Consider the following 11,162-nt stretch of genomic DNA (forward strand, 5'->3'; position numbering starts at 1 on the left):
AACTTAATTAAGGCTAAAATGTAAAACAGATAGTATATATAATCGGGGCGGGGCGGGTTTTAAAACTAAATCCCATACCCGCCCCGAACCCGATAAATTTTTTTAGCACCATACCATCCCCGCCCCGTTTAATAAACGGGTCGGTAAAACCCGTTCCATTAGGGGCGGGTTTGGACAAAAACCCATCGGGTCGGTTTTAATTGCCACCCCTAGGCAGGAAGCTGGTCACAAAGTTGGGGGCCATTTGGGAAATAACCGTCTGGTGTACTTTTACGAGATAGATGATGTTTTGGCTTTTCTCTTGACTGCGTCTATATCAATTATCAAGGACACTTGCTCGAAAATATAATTTCATAGATATTATTTTGGGTTTTTACATCTTAGATATTTTTGCCACTTTGTTACAAATATTCCATCTTTCCCAACTATGAAAGAAAATTGATTTCAACCTTCAAATATTTAAATTCATATCCCTTCAATTAAGAATAAGAGATTGAGAGAAACTCGTTTTCTTTAATAATTCTTGTGTATACAATATGAGATGTTCATCCCCTTATATAATTACAAAAGTCATATATATAGAATATATTATATAAAGTATTTAGTATATCTCATATATATCATCATATATTCAATATATATCCATATTGAGAGAATATATCATATACACTGTATATATGCTATATTGAGAGAATATATCCTATATTCTGTATATATTTTATTAAACATATCTTATGTTCAACACTTCCTCTCAAGATGGAGCATAGATGTCAATCATGCCCAGCTTGTCAATCACTTTGTTAAATATTCATCCGAAAACTCCTTTTGTAAGAATATCTGCAAGTTGATCTTCTGACTTTACGAATGGAAAATATATGCACCCTTTGTCAATATTTTCTCTGATAAAGAAACGATCCACTTCAACATGTTTCATACGGTCATGTTGAATTGGATTATGTGCAATCATAATTGCCGCTTTATTGTCACAGTGTAGATCCATTGCTTTCACAAGTTTAAATCCAAGATCCTTCAATATATTTCGTGTCCATAGTAGTTCACATACCCCTTGAGCAATACCCCGTAACTCAGATTCTTCACTTGATCTAGCAACAACTTTTTGCTTCTTAGCTCTAAATGTTACCATATTCCCACATACAAATGTAAAATATCCAGAGGTTGACCTCCTGTCCGTTATATCTCCTGCCCAATCTGCATCTGTGTATCCCATTACTTCCATATCACCACCTTTCAAGAATAAGAAACCTTTTCCCCCAGATTTCTTCAAGAACCATAGTATTCGAAAGACTGCCTTCATATGTTCTTCACTTGGATTATGCATGAATTGACTCACGACGCTATTGGAATATGCAATATCCAGTCTAGTATGAAAGAGGTAAATTAGTCTCCCACACTAAGCGTTGGTACCTTCCTTTGTCACATGGAACTTGATCTGAAAATATTCCCAAGTGATGATTTGCTTCTATAGGTGTATCTACCGGTTTGTAATCAAACATCCCAGTTTCAACAAGAAGATCTAATATATACTTTCGTTGAGACATGAAATACCTTGACTTGATCGTGCAACTTCAATGCCTAAGAAGTATTTTAACTGCCCCAAATCCTTCATCTCAAATTCCCGCGACAAATAGTTTTTCAGAGCCTCCATTTCCACTGAGTCATTTCCAGTAACAACCATATCGTCAACATAAACAATAAGAGCAGTAAGCTTGCCTAACTTTTATTTTATAAACAAGGTATGATCAGAATTACTTTGTTTATATCCAAATGCCTTCATGTTCTTCGTAAACCGTCCAAACCAAGCTCGTGGTGACTGTTTTAACCCGTACAATGCCTTCTTTAATTTGCATACTTTTCCTACTTCAGAATTCGTGACTCCAGGTGGTAACTCCATGTATACTTCTTCTTCTAAGTCTCCATTGAGAAATGCATTCTTCACGTCAAACTGTTGTAATGGCCAACCTTGATTGGCTGCAAGAGAAATGGGTAGACGAATAGTGTTTATCTTTGCCACCGGGACGAAGGTCTCCTCATAATCCACACCATACGTCTGAATATACCCTTTGGCAACAAGTCTGGCTTTATACCTGTCAACACTTCCATCTGAAGTCATCTTTACTGTAAAGATCCAACGACACCCAACAATACGATATCCGTGGGGTTTATCAACAAGTTCCTAAGTGGAATTCTTCTGTAATGCATTTATCTCTTTATTCATGGCTTTCTTCCATCGTGGATCTGATAGTGCTTCCTGTAAATTACTAGGAATAGATACAAAGGATAATTGATTCATGGTGCATGTAAATGACTTAGACAACCTATTGGTGGACACATAATCAAAGATTGAGTATTTAGCTTTAGAATTAATATCTAGTTCATAAGTAAACTTCGGAATACCTTTAGTGGATCTTTCTAACGTCTAGGTTGAACATCATTAACAGTGGTAGGATCAAGTAATACCTGAGGTTCGACATTCTGAGGCAGGTCTTCGGTAGATGGTGTTAGATAGTTGGAGTCACGGGCAACTTCTACTACTTCAACTTGATTTCCCCCTGTCGTCTGATCCTCTCTATTCTCATAAATTTCATCTTCAATACCCTGATCTCCCCCTGTAACCTGCTCTGGTTCACTCCCCTTTCCATCATCACTTAGATTACTATGCATATTCAAATTACTTGTCCAATTCTCTAGTTCCTGAAACATACCCCAATAATGGGGAACTTTCCTTCACTATCATTTTGTTTCTCCCCCTGAAGGAAAGATCCCATAAAATATGCATCTAATTCCCGAAATGAAACATTTAATGAGATGTATACTTTCCCCTCTACAGGATCATAACAACGATAACCCTTTTGAAAATTAATATATCCAAGAAACACACACTTTCGAGCACAATGATCTAATTTTCCTCGCTGATGTTTAGGTATATGAACAAAGACAACACACCCAAAAACAAGTGGTTCTAGGTTTGGCATTGTAGGGATGGTGATAAGATCATGGAGTTTTCTGAAAGGGGTCTGAAATTCAATGACCCGAGATGGTGTGCGGTTTATCACATATGCAGCAGATTTTAACGCCTCCCCCCAATAATTAAATGGCATATTCATTTCGAAAAGAGATGCACGAACAACTTCTAACAGTTGTCTATTCATTCGTTCAGCTAACTGATTTTGTTGTGGGGTATAAGCATTAGAGGTTTGATGTCGAATGCCTTTATTTATCAGGAACTTCGACATGTCATTACTAGTAAATTCTCCTCTGTTATCAGATTGATACACTTGTATCCTCCTTTGGAATTGGATCAAAACCATCTAAAAAAATACTTTAAATACTTCACTTTTATGAGTGAGTAGCGATACCGACGACATATGAGTACACTCATCAATAAAAGTCACAAAGTAATGAGCTCCAAACAAAGAAGGAATACGTGCAGGACCCCATACATCAGAGTGAATAATACTAAAAGATTCTGAACTTTTATTGAAACTTGGAGAATATGTAATACGGTGACTTTTAGCAAGTTCACAAATATCACACTTAAATTGTGAAACACTACACTTCGAAAATAACGATGAATTTAATTTCTGAAGATATGCGAAGGAGAGATGACCCAATCGCCGATGCCATAACCAAATATTAGCTTTTGCTTCTTCAATTCCTCCAACTTTATTCACCTGATGAATCCTCTGCTCTCGACTACTAGACAGGTCCAAATAGTAGAGATTGCATTTTCTAACACCACAATCAAGAACTTGTCGCATCACTATGTCCTGAAAAATACAGAATTGAGGCTAAAACGTCACAGTACATGCAAGTGCACCAGTGATCCTACTGACTGATAGGATATTGTACTCTAACGCGGGAATAATAAGGATAGAGTTTAATGTCAGAGTTTCAGATATGTCAGTGGAACCTTCCCCAATTACAGGAGAGGAACCACCATTTGCTGTGTATATAGAGGTTTGGGTTGAAGGTATATATAATGGATGATAATATGCTAGTGTCATTTACCATGTGATCTGATGCACCAGTATCAATTAACCATACAGATAAAACACTACCTTTAGTTTTCATACCTGACTGTGCAACATTCACTGATAGAGGAATTATAGCAGAATCCTTCTTCGAAAATATGTTTTTCCTAGGTCGCTTTGTGAAATCCCACCATTCCGGATATCCAATGACTTCATAACACTTCTGTTTTGTGTGTTCCTTCTCTCCACAGTGGGTACACTCAAGATCAAGGCGTAATGGTCTAGTCTCTTTGTGAGAATTCCAAGAACCTTGAGGTTGTCCCTTTTTATAGTTGACTGCCATAACTGAAGACTCAGTTATAAGTGTTTGGGTTCCCATCACCTGTTTGTGAACTGACACCCTTCGTACTGTTTGATAAGACTGTTCCATTGTAAGGGGAGGGTCTTTTCGAAGAATCTCACCACGCACCTGATCATACATACTTTCTAATCCAGAGAGGAACATGTGAACCTTAAGACGTCCTACATATTGTTGTAGGAGGGTGATAGATTCAACACTTTTTCCTTTCACAGTGTTGCGCTGGTCAATTTCTTGAAAAATTGCTGCTAATTCATCATAATATGTCGCAATAGATCGACCAGCTTGTTTTGTTCAGAAACACTTCCTATGTAACTCAAAGATTTGAGTTTCATCAGATGTGTCTGTATACATAGCTTCAAGAGAGTCCCAAACTTCCTTCGCAGTTTCCAAACAAACATACCTGTTCATTAGTGTTGTGGACATTGAATCACAGCACCATCCCTTCACCATATCATTCTCCGAATACCAATTTTCATATTCTTCACTTCCTTCTGCAGGTTTAGTTTTAGTGCCACTAATATATCCCCACATTTTCCGACCATTAATACGCATCTTCATGACCTTTGACCAAAGGATGTAATTGTTCTCATTCAGGGTATTATTACCTATTGGAAAGGGTGCATCGATGTGGTTGTGAACAACGTGAGGGTTTGGTAGTACCATTGTTGCATCATCATTGGAACCCATTGAGCTTTCAATTTCGAGATTCGCAGCGGAATTCAATTCAATTCGAAATAACCAGGTTCAATAATCGAACCTGCTCTCGATACCAAGTAGAAACTAATACAAACTAAGAATAAGAGATTGAGAGAAACTCGTTTTCTTTAATAATTCTTGTGTATACAATAGGAGATGTTCTTCCCCTTATATAATTACAAAAGTTACATATATAGAATATATTATATAAAGTATTTATATCCCATATATCCAATATATCATATATATCATATATTCAATACATATCACATATTGAAAGAATATATCCTATATACTGTACATATGCTACATTGAGAGAATATATCTTATACTAGGGTATATCCCGTGGCCTAGGGCACGACAACTTTATCAATCAAATTTGATGACTTTTCATATTTATTATTGATATATTGTGGATACCCTAATTTTTTAATATTCTAGTTATTGTTTATTTTCTTTTGTTTCATTTTTTTCTTAAATCAGTTTATTGATAGAGTGATAGAGATTTTCAAAATCTTTTTTAACCTTTACAATATCTTTTGTTTCATTTTTTCTTAAATTAGTTATTTTATTTCTAAAAGGACTATACTTAAATTTCGGGATGGACTTCTAGACAATATCTTAAATTTCGGGATGGACTTCTAAAAGGATGTTTGTCCCAGTCAGCGTTTTTTTATTATATAGATTCTGTGTATATTTTATTTAAACATATCTTATATTCAACATATTCCATCTTTCCCAATTTTGAAAGAAATTGATTTCAGCCTTCAAATATTTAAATTCATATTCCTTCAATTGCGTATCACCATTGGTAATAATACAAATTCCATAATTTCCAGTACTTAGAGCCCATCTCAAAGAAAAATCATAGTTTGATTACAGCATGCATAACCAAAAGATAAACAACTAAAAATGGACATTCGACTGGTCTTAATCCCAACCGCAGTAGAAGCAACACCAGTTTGAGCAGGAGCATCTGCAACTTAAGCATTCAATTTGCCTTGAGTCCATCTCCTCAACATCTCCAATGCTGCCTTTGGTTGATCCATTGGAACCATATGACCAGCATCACGAACCTTTACATAACGATCATTTACATAGTTTCAGCATTCAATAAATATTTAGGATTTAGGGTTTAGAAGTCAGATTGTTCTAAAATATGAGATAAACCACATAACCTAGCTATTCATCAGAACATACATTGTCTTAGCTAATAACTAGCTACAATAAATACGCTTCTTATGTGGTCATGTAATGTTGTCAATGTAGTAGTAACAGAAGCATCAATTACAAGCACAAACAGATGGTATACCTTGAGGAAACTTAGAGGGCCATGGCTTTTGAGTAGTCCCGTGTCTTTACCGTCTACTGTAAACGAAGTGTTGGCTGCTCGGGTGAATTTTTGTTGCCCGGACCACTTCATTTCATGAACCCAATTCCAATTTCCTGCTCAAGATTGAAGTTAATAACTTAAGAAAGAGTTCAAATCCATTGCCACTTCTAAAGTCATGAAAGTACATGTTTGGTTCAAAACAAAGAGACGTACCGAGCCAGTTGCATATTAAATCATACTCGCCCGCGTAAATAAGAGCCTCTATACCATCTTCAAGAAGTTCCGGAATACCAACTTCAAGATTCTTCATCCAGTCTCCTATCATTAGCGAGTAAACTTGAGAGTTGCATGAAGCGAATTCAATGTCTCCAACTCCAAGAGCCTTTCTAACCGACTCCAAATTCAAGAATGTCTCCATATTAGAGAAATCGTAACAGAGACTCCCTTCACACTCCTTTCTAACGTCATAATACTACATAACGATAAAAATCAAGGTCAACATACAACTTGCTATATATCAGCGTAAAACCAAATACATATATAAGTAAACAAGAATGAGATAACTTTGCTTTCTTACGTTTACGTTTCCAGCAACATTTAGGATTGATTGAAATATACTGTTACACCTCGAGCGTGCTGTAGAGCACTCAGTGTCATCACCAGTAGACTCTGAAACAAAACTCCAGAAATGAACTAATGAAAGAAAAGAAGAAAACGAATCACTAGAAATGATACAACGAAAATTGCAAAGAAATACCACATAATTTTGCTTCCTTTTCGCATTCTGGGATCATTTGCTTGATACTCTCGTAATCAGATTCTTTTATTAGTCCCACGTCCAAAGCATAATCTCCATATGCTTTGTACTGGACTCTAGGATTAGTAAGGCCATTTCCGATGGCAAATCCCTGTTTCATGATTAATTAGACTAGTCCAAGAACACAAACCGAATTTATATATATATGTGTGTGTGTGTGTGTACCTTGAGATTAATGTGAATCCCTTCCTTAGCTTTGTTTCCTTTGTGAATACGAGAAGCAAGGGCAGGAATATAATGTCCAGCGTATGATTCTCCGGTTATGTAAAAATCATTGTTTTCATATTGAGGATGTTCTTCGTAAAATGCCTAGTTTACGGAAAAGGGTTATAATATAAATTCAAATTGGATTCTACCATGTAAGCAAAGAACTAAAAGAAAGAAATCTGTTTACATACCTGCAAGAAATCATATAGATCATTACTAACACCTGTTTCATTCTGACGGAAGTCTGTCTCATCTGAACTGTAACTAAATCCAGTTCCAGTTGGTTGGTCGACAAAAAGTATGTTTGATGTCTACATAGTGACAACAATATTTTCAATCTTAAATTTGTTAGGCTGGTCGAAGAAATAAAAATTAAGAGTATTCAAATTCACAAACGGAATTGCTATAAGAATATTGATATACCTTATCCCAACCATATTCATTCCACGAAAGAGACAAGTTATTTGAAATAGTGAAAGGTCCATTTTCATAAAAGAGAGCTACTTCACTACCACATCCTGGCCCTCCTGTCAACCATATCACAACGGGATCTTTCTTCTTGTCGTTCCTTGATTCAAAAAAGAAGTAGAACATCCTATAACAGAGTACACAATTTAGCATTATAGAAGAAAAGAGAAACCCGAAATACTACACGTTACATGTAAGGCTTAAATATGTAATTAGTGTTTTTTTTTCTATAAATTTAATTCTAAATCTGAATTAAAGTCTGAATTGACTCAAGTCAGATTTCAGACTTTTTGTGTTTCTTATGCTCGTCTGAATTTCAAAGTTACAAAAAAACCGATACAAGAATCCACTTGATGCTCATAGTAGCTATTAGGATTTAGGACATTAGAAAGTTGTGAGCAGAGACAAGTTACAAAAAACCCCAACACAAGAACCCACTCAATGACTGTTTTGGTGACAGTCTAAAATAAAACAAAAGGTATTTTAGTCTTTTACGGTTTGAAAAGACCAAACTACCCGTCACCTTATTCGTCACTTAAGCCAAAGTTCAACAAATGAGTCAATTTTTTTGTGTTACAAATTCTTTAGTTTTCCTTTGCACTCATCTTTACTTTGTTGTGTGATCGTGTCTAGTGAGAGTCAACCAATTAGGTGACTGGTATAGTGGTATGATGTTTAAACACCAATGTAATCTGACAAGAATATCCTACTGACCCACAATGGCTAATATCATGCGTATAGGTCAACAGTTGGTAGCCCAAGTGGTTCCAAGGTGTTGACATAAACTCCAGAAATCCCTGGAGGTCTCAGGTTCAAATCCCAAAGAAGCTGGAATCTTTGGTTATTTGATTTGGGATTATTAGGGTGTAAATAATGTAGTTGGGCTTTAGGCCATTGTCTTGTTGGGCTATAGGCCCGGTCTTGTTTCAATTTGAGTGGGCAGTTATTGAGCGTATCACATCTTTGATGTATCAATGCCAAATGTAACGACATACGTAGATCGTAGTCGTCTTCAAAAAAAAAAAAAAAATAAATAAATATCATGCGTATACGTGGCACTATCAACGGTTTAAATTAAATGAAGATATAAATTTGGGAGGGACCTGGCGTCGATAGAATGTCGAATCTTGTAGTACCCAGCACGGTGACCTAAATCTTCAACAGAAGTATTACCAGAAGAACCAACCAAATTGGGAAATTGAAAACTTTTCTCAAAAAGTCTCGGTGCCACCAAAGATTCATCCGATTTTACTTGTTGGATTGATTTGTGAGGGATTAGATTTAGTTGACGAATTAGCTTCTCAGCTTCTTGCTCTAATGGAGATTTTGAATTGGAACGAAAGTCATTGGTACGGATTGCAGAAGAGAAATGAGAAAGAATAATAAAACAAAGACACACAAGAAAAATATTTCTCTCCATTTGACTGACTCTTTCTTATGTGGGGTTTTTTTTGATGAATGAGAAAATGGGAGAGAAGGTTTGAATTTATAAGGGGATGACAATGAAGCTTGAGAAATGCAAAAAAAATTAGTAATAAATGAAGAAACAAAATCATTTAAATATGGTGAGGAATGAGTGAAAGATATTGGGAATAATTGGTATTATTGTATTTTTGAAATGTTAATCTTAGTTTTTAGGAATATAATTATATATTTATATTTCTTTGTTATTCTGAATCAAAATAAGATCATTCTCTTTTGGTATCATATATAAAAATACATATAGAAAGTTAGAATCACAAAAAGAGAACAAAACACTTCACTTTTCGCAACTTAATATGGTATTAGAGTCGTAACCATTTGAGATATCAAGTATGACTAACGGTGGGAATAAATCTTTCGGTGAGAGATTAGACAGAGTATATTGTCATATGATATCACTTATCTTGATAATCAGGTTTGTTGATCACTCGAGTTCAACTTAATGAAATAATTATAAAATCATTATTATTATTACCATAATTAATTAGAAACAAAAACTATATCTGCATCATGAGCAATGACAGAAGGTCCATATGCGCCAAGGCTTACTACTACAGGGGCCTAATCATATTGCTATAGACACCTCAACCAATTGCAGCAGGCACCCAAACTAATTGCTTTAGGTTCCAAACTGATTGCTATAGGTGCCCAGGCTTATTACTACAGGCACCCCTTCACAGAAACTGAGGAACTGATATTTTTTTTTCGTTGAAATCAAATACATTAAATTAAGAGTCTATTACAATATCCAAATTAAAAAGATAAACATAAACAGTAAACAAAGTAATACACCAAAATACAGAAATGAGGAATTGCGTAAAATAACTTCGTGTAGTGGATCTTCCTTTATTCTGTAGCTTAGACGTCTGGCAGCTCTTCAAGATGATTACGTGAAAGTTGGTCTTGAGATTTCTTCCGATAGATTGAAAGATGTAACTAGTACCTGCCTTCCTGTAACATGTAAGATGGATTAAACAGACACCCGAAGTTCCAGAACGAAACAAAGGTGTCTGTAGGGTGGAGCGAAAAGATGGTTCCGGGGTATCCCGCCAGTATTCTCCATATGCAGAGACCATATCCGTTCGAGTTTCACAAAGTAGAATTTGATCAGACACCTGGTAAATGGGATCGCCGTCATATCCCGAGTATAAATACTCAGCTAATTTGACAAAAGATCGCACATGAGTTGCGACAAGGGATGGAAGTGAGCATGTTAAGGACCTTGGATAAGTGGTTAAATCTATGCTAAAATAAAAAACGAAAGAATTCGACAGAGATTGAGCTGAAGCGTAAGAGAGTGGGCTACTAAGATGGATATACCTATGTGAATCGAAGTGTCTTCCGGGGTCGAAAGGTAAGTTAATGCTAATATTAAATCTCTTATAGGACATACGATACGAGCTCATGATCCATAAGGTTAAGCGATGTATCCAAATAAACATGAAATGATTACATACTTTACAACCTTTCTTAGAGATGAACAGTAAGATGATAGGAGGTGGATTAACGTTTGAGTAACATTCAATTGAAATAGAAGAGATATTGGAACCTATGGTATGATCATCGATTAATCGGAGTGGGAAGCAAATCCCCCACCGATTGTGACCTATAAGCTTGTCCTCTAAAGAAGCATAGCTGAAAGCCGAGAGATGCAGAAACAAAGTGATGAATGTGAAAGTATGGTTGCCGCCAGATCTAGAGCACACCAAATTCATCAGAAAATGCAAAAAGATATTCATCACACCAAGAAAGCTATTTAGGAGACTATCAAAAGGACCAAAATCGGACCTAGATTGAAGACTGGAT

General features: G+C 35.9%; 2 protein-coding genes across 2 annotated transcripts; both read right to left on the reverse strand.

The window, feature by feature from the left end:
* Nucleotides 1-2,430: 2,430 nt before the first annotated feature.
* On the reverse strand, nucleotides 2,431-5,040 carry LOC147550176 (uncharacterized). Its single transcript, XM_086668430.1, has 5 exons — nucleotides 4,785-5,040; nucleotides 4,030-4,595; nucleotides 3,414-3,788; nucleotides 2,835-3,329; nucleotides 2,431-2,712 (listed from the first exon to the last, which is right to left on the reverse strand). The coding sequence occupies exons 1-5, from the start codon at nucleotides 5,038-5,040 to the stop codon at nucleotides 2,431-2,433; spliced, it is 1,974 nt and encodes a 657-aa protein (XP_086524556.1).
* A 992-nt stretch (nucleotides 5,041-6,032) lies between these two features.
* Nucleotides 6,033-9,324, reverse strand: LOC147550177 (serine carboxypeptidase-like). Its single transcript, XM_086668431.1, has 9 exons — nucleotides 8,978-9,324; nucleotides 7,830-8,001; nucleotides 7,598-7,717; nucleotides 7,365-7,508; nucleotides 7,140-7,290; nucleotides 6,960-7,051; nucleotides 6,596-6,854; nucleotides 6,362-6,495; nucleotides 6,033-6,125 (listed from the first exon to the last, which is right to left on the reverse strand). Exons 1-9 carry the CDS (start codon nucleotides 9,292-9,294, stop codon nucleotides 6,033-6,035), a joined length of 1,482 nt encoding a protein of 493 aa, XP_086524557.1. The 5' UTR covers nucleotides 9,295-9,324.
* Between the last annotated feature and the right edge of the window lie 1,838 nt (nucleotides 9,325-11,162).

This window comes from Eschscholzia californica, unplaced genomic scaffold, assembly GCF_041429995.1.
Source record: "Eschscholzia californica isolate CP2 unplaced genomic scaffold, dmEscCali1.0.p SCAF_3, whole genome shotgun sequence".
In the NCBI taxonomy this organism is placed as follows: Eukaryota; Viridiplantae; Streptophyta; class Magnoliopsida; order Ranunculales; family Papaveraceae; genus Eschscholzia; species Eschscholzia californica.